Source organism: Adelges cooleyi, unplaced genomic scaffold (assembly GCF_023614345.1).
Source record: "Adelges cooleyi isolate 19-005CV unplaced genomic scaffold, UGA_ACOO_1.1 ACOO_flye_CR_arks_rails_tigmint_CR_PRNA_574, whole genome shotgun sequence".
Lineage (NCBI taxonomy): Eukaryota > Metazoa > Arthropoda > Insecta > Hemiptera > Adelgidae > Adelges > Adelges cooleyi.
The window spans coordinates 1,117,217-1,136,376 of NW_026096268.1; the positions used below are offsets into that span (position 1 = coordinate 1,117,217).

Consider the following 19,160-nt stretch of genomic DNA (forward strand, 5'->3'; position numbering starts at 1 on the left):
GTTAAAAGATTAATGGACTCCTCGCATAAGATTACTAGTCACATGAACCTTCTAAATCTTTGGAATAATTACAAGCGTTTCTGAGGTAATCAAAGCAAGCAATCTGGTAATATTGTGTCCCCTGAGTGCGCTAGTGTTATTATAAATTTTCTCGTAAATTGTGTACAATATTTACATACAATATCAATATAATAACCTGGAATTTCATCTAGGTAATTATTAATTATCAATTTATTTATCGACCATCAGTTAATAGCGCAAAAATAAACAAAACTAAAAATGGCAACGTTTAAAAAATAATAATTTAAATTAAATAAATAATAAGTATTGTTTTTATTAATTTGATTTATGTTTTTTTTATCACATATTGTTTTAAAGTGATGGTAAATTAAGGAAAAACATTAATATCCTATAGTAAATTCTTGATATCGGTTATAAAAATAAACTTAAGTAATTCTTAACTACACTATCAACTATGTAACACTATTTACATATTATTTATAATCAATTCAATAACTTTAAATACATGGATAAAATATATTTAAAGAACTGACAAATTTAACAAAATAGTATTACTTATAAACTTTGCATCAATAAACTTATATTTATATGTGTTAATGGTCAATAGCAAACAAATTACAATAAAAATTAATTATAATTTAATCACATTGTTTCTCTTATGACGAGTGTAATACAAATTGGGGAAAAAATACTTATATAACAGTTGGTACAAATGAAATATTTAAATACAATTTTAGAATATTTGATAGTTACAACTTTATTAAAGTACAAACAAATTTTAGTCAATTTATAATTGTCAATGCTCAATAATTATAACTGTTTGGTTTAAAATATAATAACATAAAGTAAAAAGAAAAATTGTTCCCAAAATATAAAAAAAAATACAATTAGACATAGTAGTGGAAACATTACAAAAAAAGACGAATAAAGTTAGTTTGTTCAATTATAATGCATAAAAAAAAACTACAAAAGAAATATAATGAGAAAAGAAATGATAAGAAATATAATAATGAAAAAAAACTAAACAGTATATGTACGTAATACAATTAAATTTTTCATTTAATTTAGATATTTACGACACCTCCTTGAAAGACAATGGCACGTAATCTTATCATCTTCTAATGGGAATTTATAATCATATGTTAATTCTTCGCCTTGAAGTACTTTTCTCTTGGCTAAAATCATTATATGTTTTTTTCCATGAATTGTTTCGATTTTTGACTGGCAATTGGGCTATTCAAATAAAAAAATAGATAGTTTTTAACCAATTTAATTTCTACAAAAGTTAAAAATCAATTTAATACCTCACAAGAATGATTTATAAACCGGGAAGAATTTCCATTCATTGTGGCATCTATGACAATATCTTGATCAATTCGAAACATATAACAATCTATTCCTTTTTTATTATAAAGCCGCTCGCGTACATCACTTACTACAGATCTTATAACCTATAAATAATTAAGCAAAATACAATTTAACGTAAATGTTACATAAAAAAAACTTAATTTTTTCACTCACTTCTCCAGTGTATTCGATGACATACTCTCCTTGTTCGATATCTCTTAAGCAAAACAATCCACGGCCGTGTATATCTGACCGATAAACTCCGACAGTAGTTGTCAATGTTTTATTCATATTTCTGTACTTCATTTCATTAGGTAAAGAATTCGCTCGTCGCCCTCCAAAATCTTCATTGTTGGCCAATAATTTAGGTGGCTTTCGATGCCTCGACGCTAACCAACTGAACATATCATACCTGTTCTTTCTTACAATAATTTCGGTGCGAGCACACCCAGAAGGGTTTTCTGCTGTGGAACCAACAACATCTAAGCCTTTGTGGTAAGTTGGCTTATACTTGACAAATTCTTTAGCTTCTGAGAGTTGTTCTAATAGGTATTTTAAAAAATTGTTACTTAGACCCAACGAACGAATGGCTGCAGTTATGTCATTTGCAAATGGGTTACTTGATGGTAAAGGAGGCATTTTACGTTCATTTCGAGATACTTGTACAGCTTCAAACAGTTTGGACCATATTTCTACGAGTGATCGGTCTTTGCAAAAAACACCATCTGCAGAATTCATTTCAAACATCAGTTGAGGTACAGTACGTTCACGATCTGACATAACTGTTGACCACTGACGCCCTGTTTGCTTCTGTTGAGGTCTCCCGTTCTTTGCCTCTTGAGGGAAATTTGTTTTTAAATATTTCTCAAACGGATTAGAAACCGGTTCCAACAATTTGACCTTTCCATTGACAGGATCAGGATACGTATTTTGGTGAACGTCAAACTTATCTTTTTCTATGTTTAAAAAAACTAAGTTGCTCGCATCAGATGTATGCGATAATGACTTTGCAACGGTTGTTTGATCAGTAGTCGAGTGTTTTTCTTTCGTAAATAAAGATTGATGTGATGTATCAACCTTTGATATAGTTGATGGCTGATTTTTTACTACTAAAGAAGAATGTGATGTTTCGTTATTTGAAGGTGATGACGGTGTATCAGTATTCAATAAAGATTTTTCTTCTGTTGGTTTATCACATGACAATTTTTTTCTTTTTAAAGGAGGTGGTGAAAGTGATGTTTGTATTTCTATAGAAATTGGCAATGTTTTTATATAATTATCAGACTGATTTTCTAATTTTGGTGATGATATAAATGAATTTTTTTCTATTTTAACTAGTGAATCTTTTTCTGCTTTTGATGGCGAATTAAACTCTTGTTTTTCATTGCATCTTTGGAAAGGCATAACTTTTAACATGTTAGTTGGAGATGGTTTCGCCATATACTCGGGTTTCGTTGGCGAATGTTTATTTTCTACTTTCATCGTAGACATTACATCAGTTTTCAATGGACTAGATGATAACATTTTTTCTTTAATATTTGAAGTGGATACAGTATTAATGTCAATCGGAGAAGATGTTTTTGTTTCTATTGCTTTTTTAGTTATAGATGGTCTAGTTAAGTAAGAATTTATAGATTTCGGGAGAATTTTTTTTTCTTCAATTCTTTTAGGTGGATATGTTTTTATATTTTGTTTTTTCCATGGCTCTGGATTAACATTTCTTATAATATTCATGACACTATAAGCTTGATTTTGAACCGATTGTACTAGGCTGTTAGGAATATTTTCTTTAGTATCATAACACTCTGTTGACTTTAATCTACGATTTGAATAGACTTTTGGTTGTGGTGTACATACTATTTTACGTTCTGCCTTAATCTCCGATGTTATGTTGTATGACCATTCGTTAGACACTGTAGTAGGCTCAGTGTTTATAATGTAATATTGATTGGTCATTTGAGTAGTACTAACTTCTACAGGTTTTGGGGACGGATAAATTTGAGGCGATTGAGTAAAAGTATAACTTGAAGCCATATTAAAAGTTTGGTCTAACCCCATGATCATAGGTTGAGAACTAAATAACAAATTGTTGCTTTGAGTCAAAAACATGTCCATAGAAGGGTTGTTAAGTACTACAGTTGTTGGGTCAATGGAGGGTTGAACAATAACAGTTGGCTGTTGCTGATATTGAAAACACGGCATTAACGGTTGAGTTGGAGGATTATTTATAGTTATATACTGAACATCATTTGGTGGTGGTTGAACAAACGATGGCATCGGCTGAAGAATAACAGTAGGTGGTGGTTGTTGCGGTTGAATTTGAGTTACGGGAATATAATTTTGTTGAGATATTAAATTTGATTGTTCTTTTATAGGTTCGACATGCAAGACTTTTTCTTCTATCGCTGGAATACAATTGGATTCAGTTTTATTTTCCGACTTTTCATCTTCACTAGAATCACTATCACTACCTAGTTCGTAATCAAAATTACAACTCGGTAAATGTCGTTCAAAACTTATACTAGTTCTGTACGTCCGATGACATCGATCGCACTTTACGGGTTGATCATTAGTACAATCGTCAATAACATCTGTTAATTTGTCAATATGGTACAAATCAAATTCTGAGTCATCACTCGAATCGTACAACCCATCCAACTGTGGAATTGTTGTGGTTTTATGTCCGTAGCTGTGAGAAAAAAGCTCCATTCTGCATGTGTCATCGATTGTAGATAATTCTGTATCCGTTTCATAGTTAGGATACGCAAAACAATCTATGTCATCTACTTTACAATATTTTGTTTTAACATTATGAAGAGGACCAGTTCTTTTTAAAATTTCATAACATTTGTCTAAATTATCCAAGTGAATCGATGTAAATAAATTAAGATTGACTTCTTTCTTAGGTTCGACTATATCAACATTATTGTCTCTTAAGTCGTGATCAATAGTTAAGTTCAGATCATCAAATTTAAATTTCTCAGTTAGATTTTCAACCTTAGTCAACCAATCGTATTGAATCAGTTTCCATGGTTCTTTTGTAGACCAATAATATCTTTTTGCTTTAAAGTCAACAGGCAATATGGATTCGATAGTATCTGATAAGAAAGGATGCAGGTGTCCAATGCAACTAATATACAATGAACCAATTAGAATATGAATTTCTGAGCTTTCGATACGTTTTTGTTTGATATCTTCTTGTTCTACATAAATCAGTCTTTCTAAAGTAAAATCCTTAACATTGCATCGAGTATCGGATGCATGGTTATTGCAGTAAACCGTTTTGTTTTCATTAAACAAGCAAAATACTTTTCTGGCACATTGGAAATGGTATGTTTTTACACAATTTCGGTAACAACAACCTATACTTGCTCCTCTTTCATTGCAAACTACACATCGGACTAGTTTACTTCGAGACAAGGCCAACTGTACATTTTGTAATGAACCATCAATCTCTTCAAAAACCTCCGACGACCACAATGCACAGTTAGCGTGAGCCCAAATATTGTCCCCACAATATAGAAGTCTACCTTCTCGTACTGGCATACCCTCTCCTACCTTTTTACAAAACTGGCAAATTCGGTTATCTTTATTTTTTGGAGTTACATAATAACTATTTTCATCATTACCCATCATATCCTGTAATGCTTTAATATCAGAATTGAGTAAGTTTAACGATAGTTTTGGAATGAACTTAGGTGGACTTATGATTGGTATTGACGTAGACAAATAGGAACTTTTTCGAGGAGAGTTGTCTTGAAAATCATTGCTAAACCATGGAAATACTTCAAAAACTATTTTTCTATATTCTTCTTTAAGTTCGGGAGCATTAAATTTATCAATAGTGTTTAACATATCATTGTTGAACTGACAAAGTGATTCATATTCGTTGTTATTAATTTTTTGTTTAATTGTTACTAATGTAGGAGTACCTTTGGACCATCCTTCTAAGCCATGGCAAACACACTGTTTAGAAATTTCATCGTTGTTTAGTTTTTGAGCAACAATGGTAGATTCACCATCAAGTGATGGAAATGGCGGTATATATTTTTTACAAACGCAACCAGGTGATTGCTTTTGAGGGCTCCATTTTATTAAATCACAAGTCTTCTTATTTTTCCCCAGATATATTAATACTGTTTTAAAACCATTCTTTAATGCTTCGTCAACATAAGATCGCCAGGGTACAGTACTTTCAGTTGTACAACTCCTGTTAAGTTAAAAAAATCAGTTAGGTTAAAATTATAATGATACTACTTAATATATAATATTTGTAATAGTACTATATAATATCATCATTAAATTAAGAATAGAAATAATTGCAAACATGTGATTAAGATACTCTTTAATGTATAAATACATTTTAATCTTCATATATAAATTATAAATAATAAATAATAGATGAACATACTTGCAAACATATTCCACGACATCTGGTAAAATGCTAAGAACTTCATATCGTTCATTTGACAGGCCTTCACATTTTGCGTGCACCCAATGTTTACAAACTGCACATTCCATCATCTGCCAGAAAATTAAAAAGAGTTAGAAACACAAAACTTAATAGTTAGAACAAGTTATAAAATAACTAGTAATTTATTAATTTTTAAATTATTATTTTTTTGTACCTTTGAATCATAATCATCAGAACTGTAACATTGTTGACACAAAGGACAATAATTACCCTGTTGTCTCAAATGAAAACATACAGCACAGAGAGCCAAATTACCAACAAAATAATCAACTCTAGGCACTTGACAACTTTTACATTTTCTACAAGATGGACATGCCTTAAAAAAAACATTTTGTTAAATTTTTAAAGCAGATTATTTTATTAAGTGTCCTTGAAACATACCCAAGGCCTATTTCTATCATAAGTCAACTTATCCTTTAAACAATTGTCATGATATGAATCCTTACATCTTTGACATGTCAGTTTTGGTCGGGTTTTGCCTCTACTTTGACATCCTTTACATAACTAATTAAACGTATGAATACTTAGTTTTACATTAATAGTTTAAATGAAATAACAATGGAAAAAAATTGTATCATAAGGAATGAAATTGTGTTGTTGTTTTACCTTGCATTTTGGGCATGTCCAACTAATTTTTGACCATTCACTTTCGTGAGAAGGAATTCCAATTCCGACGCCGTCTACACAAAATTTATGATAAGGTTCACAACAGCTAACACAATGGATTAACTAAACATATAATAATAATTCATTTATTTTAACTTTTGTTTTTAAGTAATAAACATGAAAGTATCTAATAAGTTTTAGCAATATACTTTTTCCATTCCAGCACTACCACACAGGTAACATACAGCACCTCGAGGAACTAATAGCGGCTCTGTTCCTACGACAGCAAATCCATTTTCAGCAATTCTGTCAGGATCATAACTTTCCCGAAAATCTAAATCAACTGTATTTTGGTCTTCTATATTTTCGTTATTGGCATTTATGTGATCTTGCATCATTAAATCTTGCAACGTTCTCTAAACAATTTTTTTTAAATAGAATTACATCTTTAAGGACCCTATACTTATTACTTACATTAGGTTGAAATGTAGGATAACTATCTACAGGAGTTGAGGATTTAGAATTCTTTGAATGACTGCATGAATCCATAATTCTAAAAATAAAATATACCTAAATGTATTTTTATAAAAAAAAAAAACAATTGTGAAATAAAATTGTTTTTATTTTTTACCCATAACCACTATCCGATAAACTTTCATCTTCCTCTTCATTTTTATTATTTAGGAAATAATCTGTTTTTAACAAACCTAAAATAAAACCATTCAATTATAAAAAAAAACGAGCATTATTCTAATAAAAAACTGACTAATAGCAATAAGCAATAATAATAGCATTCTAATAACAAAATTATATAAAATGTATTATACATTTTTTTACATACATAATATTAAGTATAGAATTAATACAGTACTGTATTAACAATACAGTATAATATATATATATATATATATATATGTTTATACAATATTTAGTAAATATAACTTTTTGTGCAAACCAAGTTACAAAAAATTAATTTTCAAAAAATTGTAGTGCCACCTTTATTTTATTTTTCTTGATATTTTTGGCCACCATGGCATAGCTGCCATGTCAAAGTAAATAGCAAAATGCTATTACTTGCCCAAAAATGCAAAATATTTTATAGAGTTGCATAAACTTAATTTTGTTTATTGTTTATTGATAAAAAATACTGCATTTTTTTTATGCAACTTCTCTATTGACAAAGTAACTTACTGTTGTCTTCAAGTGCGTTTTCATTTTTGTCAGAAACATTTTTAAATGTAGCCGGAGTTTGTCCAAACACTGATTCAGCACTACGACAAACATGTTTAACTCTAGGTCCTTTAACTGCAAGTGATTTAGATTCTGTAATAAATTATAATAGAAATTGTTTGTCAAGCGAAATGATACTATTTAATAAAAGTGATGGTTTAAATTGCACACACACTTATTCAGGATGTTTCTTAAACGAATGTCAACAATGTTATTCACACACTCTGTAAGGCCCGATTCTCAAAGGCTCGGTCTCAAATTCATACTCATTGTATGAAAAAACACAGGTAAGTAAAATCTAGGAGACTAAAAAAATAAATCCTTAAATATGGAGATCCCCTAAGATGTGAATAACTTTGATAGCATTGATTTATAAGAATCATCCTTCATACATCTATATTACAAAATATATTATAATAATCCAATCAGCATACCGTAAGTTAAATTGGATATTGGTGTAATTTTTGAGCGAGACGATGCTAATTTTCTTATGTCATTTGACTGAACCTCTCTACAAAATTCTATTTTTTTGGCTCGCTTCGTCTTTCCTTTGCGTTTATTTGGTTTTTCTTCTAATTTAGATTTTTTTTTATAACATTTTTTTTTGGCAATATACTCAATGTCTGAATCAGATTTGTCAGAAGAATCATCATAACTGTCTTCATTACTATCTATTTCATCTGTATTCTCATCACTGTCTTCATCTAAACAAAAAAAAAGGTTAATTCAAATTCTCATTTCAGCATTTTAAAATTGTGTTTTACCTTGTAAAGCGTTAATAATTTCTTTATGAAGATTATAATCGCGAATGATTTTCTTTTGCAGAGTACTATCTATACTTATAGTCCATGGATCTGGTTTTTTTAAAGCCCATAAAATGATTGGTACCATTTCTCTAGGAAGTGTATCTAAAAGTCGTTCAATAGTCGCTTCTGGTAACTTTAACCGTTTCAAACACATTTGAAGCCAGCATGCTTTACACCGAGCATCTATTGATATAACTCGTGTAATCCTATTTTGTGACTTGATACCGATGGGAATACGACACTGACCAATACCTGATTAAAATATAATTATATAAGTTCAAAAAACTTAAATAAAATTCTTAAATTGAATGGTCCGGCAGTGCTAGACACCTTATTTAGGATGCACAGAACGCTGCCTTTCTTAAGTGGGGCAGAGTATAGTTACATAATTAATATATCACTTAACAGTTGTCACTTTTCTTTAAATATTATATGTTTTTAGTTATTTATGAAAATGTCAAGTGGTTTTATCAATTATTGACACTTAAGTTAAATATATTTTAGGTAACCTAGTGCCATTAAATTCAATTAAATTGTCCAAGTATAAACATTAGTGGCAGACTGAACCGAAAAGCAAGAGAATATCGCCCTCAGAAATGAAATGTCACTTACCTCTCTCATTATTACAACGGTTAATAACTTTTGTATTCTCAATTGATTTGGTAATGAATTTTCTGCAAGAATCACAGCTGTAGGCTCCATATTTTTTTGTCTTCGCTATAGATTTATAAAAACGAACAACACCACAAATCCCGCACTGTACTTCACCACTTGTTTGATTCAAATTTAACGGACCTATTCAAAAAATGTATGGTGTTAATAATATGAAACTAGTAAAATAATGATTAATGTCACTCGTATTAAATAATATGAAGACTATTAATTAATTTTAGAGATATATTATAATATAAAAAAAAATATTTAACATCATACCTCCTTTGCATGATTTTGCAAAAGTGTAATTAAGGTCGTCATCTAAACAAGATATAGTTTTTGCAGCCTCTTTATTTGTAGATTTTTTCAATTCAGGTGTTGATACAACTTTATTTTGAACTTTCAGACAGTCCATACTACCTAAACTACTAGACTGTAGTTAAAAAAAAAAAGTGTTAACAGTTAGTGCTAATATATAAACATGTGGTGCTGCTTTTTATAACAAATACTAAAATTCAATAAAAATTAAATCAGCCAAAGGAACTCATTGAATTAAAAAGAATCTAATAATTTAAAACTATTTAATTTTATTTATAAAATCGTGGGCTAAAAATGTTACGAAAATACCTAGAAACAAAACGATAGTTAATATTTTCTCATGTGAATGTGTTAACGTTTTGAATTCCTGATATATTTATATATTTCTTTAATGATATATTAGTTTATACCAGATCTTCATTTTTAACTGTCGATTCATAAGGGATGCCTCTCTGTCGACATATTTCGGTAATTTCTTTTTTCATTTCAGCTAAACTACAAGCGGCCTTGGTACAGTCGCTGAAACCTCTGAACTCCTGTTGTTGCTAAAATAACAAATAACATTACCTACCAATTATTCACATTATTGAATAACTTATGCCAAAACAAATGTTAACCGAGGCAATTGACTGAATCCTATTCTATATAGCCCAACGGGCTATCACATTACCTCATCGTTGTCAGTTTCAAACGTAGTGCGGAACACGTCCAACGCTAGAGATATCAGTTGAGCGTTTTTGGCCTCGTTGTCCACAAAATTTGGCACTCCAACCCGGACCATCGTCCTCTGACAACGCGTTTTGGGAGGTTTGCCGAGAAACCGGGACCTGACCATATTCGCATTTTATGGATTATGCGCACCCGTTTACCGGGCTGTGCAAAACGGGAAACGAGACGGTGTGCTTAAACATTAAAAATTACACTCTCCGAACACGATACAAATCCATCTGGACACGAGAAAGGAACGAACGGAATTCACTTTTTTATTATCTTTCAACAACGGTCAAGGCGAATATTTTCGGGGTAGGCCTCGGTGTTGTGGTGTGGACGTCTATGCGCGCGCCAACTACAGTTTTATGCGTGATGATACCTAATCTTCTATCAACATCTGCATTCTGCTGTTCATACCGTTAAAAAAAATCAACAGGGTTCGTCTGGCAACACAACCTATACTCGACAGTGATACGCACGTTGGTCGTTGACGTCACTAGGTGTCAACAGCGTCGAATATCGACTACATAGTGTGCAGTGTGCAGCTGCGACATCCGTTAATAATAAAAATGCTGTTAACCAGTATGCGGGATTTGAGCCCGCCAAAACGATTTCGTTGTTGTTTCATGAAAAAAACCGGAAGTAACTATTTCACTCGGCGACGGTTCAATTTTTAATGGACAATTTAAGAGATATAGTATAGGCAATATTTAACAAAATTTGGTTCTGCGATAGATTTTATAGTTATAGAAATTTGTTATTAAAGAATTTTGAGTATTCTGTATTTTGTATACACAGTCATAGATTAAACGTACAAATAGTCATGGACAATGACTGTTGGCATAATTATTACCACAATACACTAAATTTAAATTTTGTATTTCTTAAGTTACTCCTTCAAAATTAAAATTGTATGTTTAGTGACTTCCACAATATACAAAATATTACAACCAATGTACCACTCCACCTTGAAAGTAAAACTAAAAAACCTCCACTTCCTTATGGAGGTAGGGGATTAACAAAGTTTAATAAAAGTTTATTGAAATACTTAGTTGTATCCTTAGATATCTCGTAAAAATTAAATAGATGAAGAAAATAACCATAACTTCAATACTAAGTACAATTTTGAATGTCCACCAACTTACAGCTCTCTGAAATAGTATATTCATTAGTTTTGATCATTAAGTTACTTTAACACTATTCAAAAATCTATAAAAACCGTGACTACCTATGCTTTTTCTTTCTCTCTCTCTTCTTTGGCCTTCTCGGTCATTGAGACTATACACATTTCTCCCTATCTACTGCTACTATCCTCCATTGAAAATCAGGTTCGACTTTTTCACATCATGTTTAAAACAACCTTCCCATCGTAGACATGGTCTTCCCAGAGGCCGCTTACTGGTGATCTTTTATTTGATGGTTGCCCTTACTGAAGAACCTCGTTTTCTCTACGCATGACCGGCCCACACGAGTTTTCTCTTTGAAATTTGGTCACACTTTTGTCTATTACTACATCTATAAAATAATTGACAGTGATAAAAACATATCTTATCTGATCTAGGCGTCGGCAGATGTTTTAAAATTAAATAAATCGATTTAAATTTAAATGTAAACAGTGACCGTATTATTGTCATCATCATTTCCAGCTTACAGTATATTATTACACTATCTACTGCTTTATAAACCAAACTATACTTTTTCGGTAGGTTAGCTTCCATAATTCGTAATATTTATCTCAGGCTTTAATTGCTTAAAACAGACATCTGAAATTCCGACGATAGGTACACAATTACAATTGTAAGCATAGCCCTAAATCAAAGATCTAAACTAGAGTCTAGAAATGTCAAATGTGAGACAGTTAATTTTTGTATCTTCTCTTATTCTTTTACTTTTATTACTACCGATCGTCTCATTTTGGCCATAATTATACTGTGTTACATACCGTAATTATACTTCGTGTCGGTATGTAACACACACTAACGCGCTTCGATTTAGGAATTTCTGCTAGTTTAGTCTTCAACTCGTTTCTTTACACTTTTTTTCTATTCCCGTTAACAGTAAGTTTTGTAGTAAACGTTTAAACTAACCATTGTTATATCTACAAATATTTAACTATAATGAGCTATTGCTAATTTGAAAAGACAAGCTTTTCTATAAAGATTTTATAGAAACTGTGCGATGAACGCGATATCGGAAAAGTAAAGTAAAAATTATTGCCTGAAAAACTGACTCTTGCACAGAAGCCAGATATCTTGAACGACTGACGCTCAAGTTCGGCTGGCTTTCGACATTATAGCCCGAACTATGCTGAAATCAAGTATGGGTTTTTTAATTTGTATTCCGTATGGTCCCCTATATATATTTTTTAGACATTTTCAACTATTCATAGAAGCATGTGTACGATGAACATGTGAGCAGTGAGACGTGCTAAATAGGGCCGTTTCTGGTCCGAAAAGCTTACATCACAGACTAGTCAGAAGTTGTTTCCGTGATCAACAAACTATATAATACCTAAGTTCCATATGCAGTTTGAGTGTTAAACCAAACTATACTAAGATCCATAATAATTCCCCCCCCCCCCAGAGCAAGATTGAATATACGCCAATCATTATTATAATATATTTAAAATATAGTTTTAAATCTAGATAAATTTACCTAAAATATATTACCATTATAATAAATTAAACATTTAACGATTTTTAAAAATAGTTGCTTCTGCAAAATGGTTTTTTTATTATCATTTTAATTTCAGAAAGGTAATTTAACAGCAAGCAAATTAGATTCTGTAAAAAAAGGTTACAATGCTAAAGTTTTATTATTAATGGACACATTTGAATTTTATTTGTGCATAGATTATATATTGAGGGACAAACATAAATAAAAGTTAACATAGAGACATAGATGTAACACTCATTATCAATTACAAAAACTATTTGTTTATTTTTATTAGAAAATAAAATTATCAATAAAATAGGAATATCATATAATATCAATTGTAAATTATGCAAAATACATTTTGTATATTTTGATTTCTGCTTCTGTATTAGTGAATTAAACCTGGAAAATAAAAATATATTTAATAATATTTTTAAATAAATTAAAATACATTTGTGCTATTTTTTAAATACTAACCAAGGTAATCATCCATAAGAGTACCGATTGCGAACTGTAAAAATGTAAAAGGCTTTGTATAAAACAAGTTAAAGGTTATATTAAGGGTTTAGATATTAGTTTAAAAATAATTTAAATTGCACAACAAAAAACTGATATATGCGTAAATGGTTTTTAGGTTTGAACTTTTCTGATATATTACGTCTATCCCCGTTAATAAGCAGAGTTTGAGTGTAGGGGGTAGACATCATCCATTTCACAACGCAGCATAAGTTGAACCCTAACTCCAATACATTTTTTAGATCTAATACCAGTTTATTACACACATATAATTTTCAAAATAAAATAATATACCGGTATCAAGTGATATTACAGTTTTTTTAGACATACCATTTAGATGGTTTTTAATGGTAGGTATACCCGTTTAAGACTTTAAATAGATGATGAATATTAACTAAAAATAATAATTGAAATATGAACTTACTATTCCTGAAGCATCTACACGTGTGCCAACTATTTTTAATCGAATTGTATCTTCTGGTTGGATAGCTATATTCTAATGACACAAAAATATTTTATTAATATTTATTATTTATAAAATATTTGATGAAAAATAAAAATATTGATTTATACTTCTTCTTTAGACTTATAACATGGTGGAGATGTATTTGGACAAAATTGTAGTTCTGATGGTATTGACTGAAATGAAAAAATAGTATATTCTATATTATAATGTGTATTACTTATAAAACAAAGTTTATTTTTTTATGAACTTTTTGATTAAATTCCTTCTTAGTTCTTTAATATTTTACAATAAAACAAATTAGCGCTGCCAATGTATTATATTATCTAAATAGTAAGATAGTTACAGAGTATGATTTTAAATTACATGGAAGTGAATGGCACAAGGTTTTTTTTAAGCTGATGAGAGATAGAAAAGTAGGAGAATTAATCTTATCAGAAAGAAGGTTTGTCAAGAATGAGGTATTACTCACTTGTTTATGGTCCGCTAAACTTGAAACGTCCAGTATTAGTAGAATAGGACAGTACTTGTTGGAAAGATAGACTATTTTAGCCTGTAGGCTAAATTTAGTAGAATAGGATAGTACTTGTTGGAAAGATAGAATATTTTAGCCTGTAGGCAATAGCAAAGAGAAACCTCTAAACTCTCTCAACCATAGCACCAGTACATGAGGATAATGGGGTCTATAGAATATTGTCATTTTCGAGTATAGGATGTACTGAGGAGCAGTAAAAAACTTAAATAGGTAGAATAAGTTGGTATAATTATGAGGACCAAAGAATGTACCCAAGGACTTTAAATGCTTTGCAACAAATCTCTTTAATATGTTTGTTTGGTGAAAGGTTGCGAGTTAGCGTAAATCCTATGTCACAGATGGAGTAGCTAGTGACCTCGACTGTAATTTTGTGGATATGGTAGGAAAAATGGATGGGCAGGCTAAGAGAAGAAAATGTTATAGAGGAACATTTGGAAATATTTAGTGAGCAATCCCATGCAACTAGTATATTTAAATTATTTTAGGAGTATGTGGAAAATTATAAAAATTATTTATATTCAGAAAGACACTTACATGATGAGATATAAAACAGGAAAGTGGTCCGATTTCGGCAAACATTCCGACTTTATTTAACTGGGTTACTACAGCTTCTAATACTTCACCTTTGAATGGCCGAAATACTATTGCTTTATATTTTACAGTATATACAACAAATCCTTGTCCCGGTAGTATAAGACCACAACCAATATTATCAATATGTGTTACAGCAATTACAAAACCATACCTATAATAACGTATATAATAATAAATAAGTCAGAGTAAACAAAACAAAATTCGTAAAAAAGGACATTTTCTACATTTACTACCCCAAACTTATCAAGGCAGGATTATAATATAACATAATAATAAATAAAACATATTCTTACTTTCCAGTACATGTACCTTCAACTTCACGGTACAATTTTTGCTTAACTGTATCTAATAACTGTGGACCAAAGTATCGGGGATGCAGTAAAACATCGTGTTCTAAAGCAATCTATAATATAGTTTTTGTATATTTATATTTAATATTATAATTATAGCGGTCATAAAAAAATAAATATATTTTTTACTTACATGGTAAAACATTATTGTATAGTTTTATTAATTTACTAATTTACTAATTTGTAATTGCTTTTTTACATTTAACTAATACCTAAAATACATATTTGTACAGTCACCAAGATTAAATTCAATCAAAATATTAAAAACATTAACGTTACATTTATGTTTTTAGATGAAAGAAAAGTTAAAACGCCAAGATAATCTAATCACCGGAGTCGGTTTGTGTATGATTTGCTACAATTGATCCAACATCCCTTATTCCTAAATAAATTAAACATTTAAACTTTTTTTGATCTAATAACAAATAAATTGTAAAGTTGATTTTTATAAAATATTTTAAATATTAACACCTCAATAGTTAATGTTAGTTGATAAATTAATTAAAAAAACGGGATTTTTATGCAAAATTACCGAAATGTGAAATTCTTACTGTTTATGGTATGTTATCTTTTGATTGGTTAATGTTATCATTATTCATATTTCATAATATTCATATTCGATATTTCATTAATACTTCTTTACCAATTTACCATTTTTTTGTAATTAGGAAATATATTTGTCAATCGATAATTTGCATAGATATTATTATTTAGTTACATTAGGCAATACTAGTTTAAATAGTAAAACGTAAAATTAAACATGAACACAATCCAAATATCCAATATACGACAAAAAACGAGCATACTCGATAAGTCTATTAGCAAAGGTAAAGGTGAAATTAATATGAACTGCTTTGCTCTATTGTTTTCGGAATTGGTTCAGTATTGCCAAGGAAAAGCACACACAGTCACTGAACTACAAACTAGGTACATTATAATGATAATTAAAATTATACTTCAATTAATACAATTATTTTAGACTTTCAGATTTGGGCCAAGAAGTAGGAACAAAATTAATCGATCTGCACTTCTTAAGAGAGAAAAATAACAAACGTGAAATTAAATTGTTAAACATGTTACTACTTATTAAGTCTACGTTTTGGAAAGTAAACATTAAAACATACATTTTCTTGTATTATTTTATATTTTAAATTAGCATGGAACATGCTTTAGCCTTGGTCTCCTAGCTCGAAAACAACACAAAATAGTGTCATGAAAGTAGCGTATCTACTTTAAACGTATAATATAACGAGTCATCGTCGTCATGCAAATGTTTTGGGCAGAACATATAATTAAGACTATACTATTGTCATAAATTGCAAGGAGATTATAGATCAGAAATAATCACTACTCAGGAGCAGGCAGGCTAAAGCATGTTCCATGTTTTATAATTTTAGTCGTTAGGCTTTAAGTAGACAGTAACTTTTTTATTTCTGTATAGAGTTTTTTTGGTCGTGAAGCTGATAAATTGGAACACTCAAATGATGATGATTCTACTTATTATATAATTGAAAAAGATCCAATTGTAAACAAATTCATTTCAGTTCCAAAAGACAAAGGCAATTTAAATTGTGCTATATTTATAGGCGGTATAATTGAAGGGATATTGAATTCTTCAGGGTTTGTAAGTATTCAGTAGTTATATATAATAAAGCTACTATTATTACTGTTAAAAATCAATGTTTTAATTTTAATGACTTGAGTGCAGAGTGACAACTCAATGTATAATCTTTAGCATTGTCAACACTTTACAACGTCCAACTGCACCACAACACGTTTATGTAACATTTGTGATTTATAATATCAATGTTATTCTGGGTTTTGATTAACCCTTGATATGTGCTAGTTCACTAACATACTCAAATTTGGATTGTATAATTATGATTATTAAATAATTGTTTTATTGTTACCTTTTTAATCATATTTTAATAGTGTTTAGTTAAATGTTTTTTTTTTTTTTTATAGAATGCTAAAGTAACTGCACATTGGCATAAAGGTACTACATATATGGTCAAGTTTGAAGATCATGTCATAACTAGGGACAAACAAATGGATGAACGTTGATACCATATTTTATATTAATCTAATTGTTACAAAAAAAAACAAATATGTATATTGTCAACTACTACTGTAAATAAATTATTTGTAATAAATTAAATATCATCAAGTTCAAAATTAAGATTATTTAGGAGCTGATTGATGGCACAACCAATTGCATAAGAAGGCAATTTAAGTACATAGAACAGCGGGACGTGGGTAAATACAGTATATACTCTTACTACTACACTCACTTGGTTCAACCATAGATTTTTAGGAGATTGCGTGATTTAAGAACATGTTACGCCAGTATTTTTTTTCTCTTGAATTGCTTAAGCATTTTATTTGATACTCCAAGACTTACTAAGACCCAAGTAAAAAACAATTGTAGGTCACTATATGTTTTGGTATTGGTTTAAGTCATACTGGTGTGGCTAATAGACCACAAACGGTAAAAATTAACGATTTGTGCACGACTGTACATTAATATGGTTATATGCCCTCTTTTGTCTCAGTATAAATATATGTTTTGTAACTCTCATTGGTACTATAATTAAGTTATTTTAACAATAAAATTGATCTTATTAAGAATAGACCAAATTCAAGTTCACTCAAAATTACAACCTAACCCAACATTCAGTATTTAAAATGCAAATAAAAATTAAAAATATTTTAGAACTTTTTTGTATTTTTGACATCAAATTTCATCTATAGTAAAACATAGCAACCTCTCATATTTATTTTTTAATGTTCATATTTGTTGAATTAAAAAAAACATATCTATGTTCAAATGGTGGGGGACTAAAAGCTTAACTTGTATAATATTATTATTAAATGACAAGCATATCAGTTACTTTATTACAATTTCTTAAAAATAATACATTTTGTAATATGAAATCTTAAATAATAATCAAAACATACAGCCTAACTATGAAGTATCTCTATAATTAATAAAACATTTAAGATGATTTTGTTTTATCTTCTTTTTTACTACCACTAAATTTATAAAGTAAATATCCAACAGCAATGGTTCCATAGGTCGCGGCAACAATCTGAAATCAAAAATGTATTATTATTAAACATATCACACTTCAAAAAATTATTAATAATAAAAAGTTGTTATTTCATCTTATTAATAATAGTTCATTATATAAATGATGTATGTATTTATTATATTTATTTGCACGTTAATTATATCTGTACAGTAAATTTGTCTTAGTTTGTGATCATTAACAAATAAGTTTAAAGATTAGCTAACAGCTGATTGTCAATGAGAAATGCTCATTTGAGATACTTTTACTGACAACATTGTTTTATACCTGTTTTAAATTCTCCTATTAATTTAAAAACAAATGATTGTATATTTATATATTTCATTAGATTGTGTTATAACGAGATAACCCAAATGCGTAAGCATATTAATCTAACAAACAAATACAACACTATTTAATAATGTACTTTAATCGTTTATTTTGATAAAATTAATTCAATAATCAAAATTCAATGACGTAAATGTGCTATTTACAGAATTGAGCATAGGTTTTATTATCAATAAACATAAAAAATTAAGTTTAAAGAATTCCCATATTTATTAATGTGTATATCTAACAGAGTGATTAACATGAAGAAAGTTAAAAAAAGTGACTTAGTATAAAATTTCTTTAAAACAAAGTCACTTTAGTAGTCCAAGTCCTTAGCCTTATGTTATAATTGTAATAGATTTAGAACCTCCCACACAAGTTATGAAAATATTTTAGTAATCTTTTATTTAAATTTAGAATTTAAATGTAAGTAGAAATTATGTCGATAATACCTTTTTTCAAATTACTCTTTCATAACAATA

The 19,160-nt window shown here is 29.5% G+C and overlaps 3 protein-coding genes across 4 annotated transcripts; 1 reads left to right on the forward strand and 2 right to left on the reverse strand.

Moving 5' to 3' along the window:
• Nucleotides 1-600: 600 nt before the first annotated feature.
• Nucleotides 601-10,624, reverse strand: LOC126842952 (histone-lysine N-methyltransferase trithorax). Its single transcript, XM_050580202.1, has 17 exons — nucleotides 10,127-10,624; nucleotides 9,867-10,001; nucleotides 9,418-9,571; nucleotides 9,097-9,279; nucleotides 8,443-8,736; nucleotides 8,113-8,382; nucleotides 7,640-7,771; nucleotides 7,080-7,155; nucleotides 6,923-7,001; nucleotides 6,658-6,864; nucleotides 6,449-6,571; nucleotides 6,224-6,346; nucleotides 5,997-6,158; nucleotides 5,780-5,892; nucleotides 1,543-5,578; nucleotides 1,326-1,472; nucleotides 601-1,254 (listed from the first exon to the last, which is right to left on the reverse strand). The coding sequence occupies exons 1-17, from the start codon at nucleotides 10,289-10,291 to the stop codon at nucleotides 1,081-1,083; spliced, it is 6,573 nt and encodes a 2,190-aa protein (XP_050436159.1). The 5' UTR covers nucleotides 10,292-10,624; the 3' UTR covers nucleotides 601-1,080.
• A 2,456-nt stretch (nucleotides 10,625-13,080) lies between these two features.
• Nucleotides 13,081-15,755, reverse strand: LOC126842963 (DNA-directed RNA polymerase II subunit RPB7-like). 2 transcript variants are annotated; one of them, XM_050580218.1, is made up of 7 exons: nucleotides 15,414-15,754; nucleotides 15,224-15,333; nucleotides 14,871-15,081; nucleotides 13,912-13,977; nucleotides 13,763-13,834; nucleotides 13,300-13,333; nucleotides 13,081-13,224 (listed from the first exon to the last, which is right to left on the reverse strand). In XM_050580218.1, exons 1-7 carry the CDS (start codon nucleotides 15,423-15,425, stop codon nucleotides 13,211-13,213), a joined length of 519 nt encoding a protein of 172 aa, XP_050436175.1. In that variant the 5' UTR covers nucleotides 15,426-15,754; the 3' UTR covers nucleotides 13,081-13,210. The 2 variants fall into 2 exon arrangements, with proteins under 2 accessions (XP_050436175.1, XP_050436176.1); XM_050580219.1 differs by lacking the exon at nucleotides 13,081-13,224 and having other exon boundaries at nucleotides 13,295-13,333; nucleotides 15,414-15,755.
• A 137-nt stretch (nucleotides 15,756-15,892) lies between these two features.
• Nucleotides 15,893-18,360, forward strand: LOC126842830 (trafficking protein particle complex subunit 5). Its single transcript, XM_050580010.1, has 4 exons — nucleotides 15,893-16,207; nucleotides 16,260-16,386; nucleotides 16,722-16,904; nucleotides 17,246-18,360. Exons 1-4 carry the CDS (start codon nucleotides 16,041-16,043, stop codon nucleotides 17,342-17,344), a joined length of 576 nt encoding a protein of 191 aa, XP_050435967.1. The 5' UTR covers nucleotides 15,893-16,040; the 3' UTR covers nucleotides 17,345-18,360.
• The last annotated feature ends 800 nt before the right edge of the window (nucleotides 18,361-19,160 follow it).

Bases quoted from the DNA above. Each gene is read 5' to 3' on its own strand.
- LOC126842952 (XM_050580202.1), bottom strand. From the start codon at position 10,291: ATGGTCAGGTCCCGGTTTCTCGGCAAACCTCCCAAAACGCGTTGTCAG. The intron at 9,572-9,866 runs GTATAAACTAAT...TTTTAACTACAG, and splicing joins CAGTTAAAAATGAAGATCTG to TCTAGTAGTTTAGGTAGTAT. The intron at 6,347-6,448 runs GTAAAACAACAA...ACGTTTAATTAG, and splicing joins GGACATGCCCAAAATGCAAG to TTATGTAAAGGATGTCAAAG.
- LOC126842963 (XM_050580218.1), bottom strand. The intron at 13,978-14,870 runs GTAAGTGTCTTT...TTTTCATTTCAG, and splicing joins CCTGTTTTATATCTCATCAT to TCAATACCATCAGAACTACA. The intron at 13,835-13,911 runs GTATAAATCAAT...TTGTGTCATTAG, and splicing joins GTTATAAGTCTAAAGAAGAA to AATATAGCTATCCAACCAGA.
- LOC126842830 (XM_050580010.1), top strand. From the start codon at position 16,041: ATGAACACAATCCAAATATCCAATATACGACAAAAAACGAGCATACTC. The intron at 16,387-16,721 runs GTAAACATTAAA...ATTTCTGTATAG, and splicing joins TTAAGTCTACGTTTTGGAAA to AGTTTTTTTGGTCGTGAAGC. The intron at 16,905-17,245 runs GTAAGTATTCAG...TTTTTTTTATAG, and splicing joins TATTGAATTCTTCAGGGTTT to AATGCTAAAGTAACTGCACA.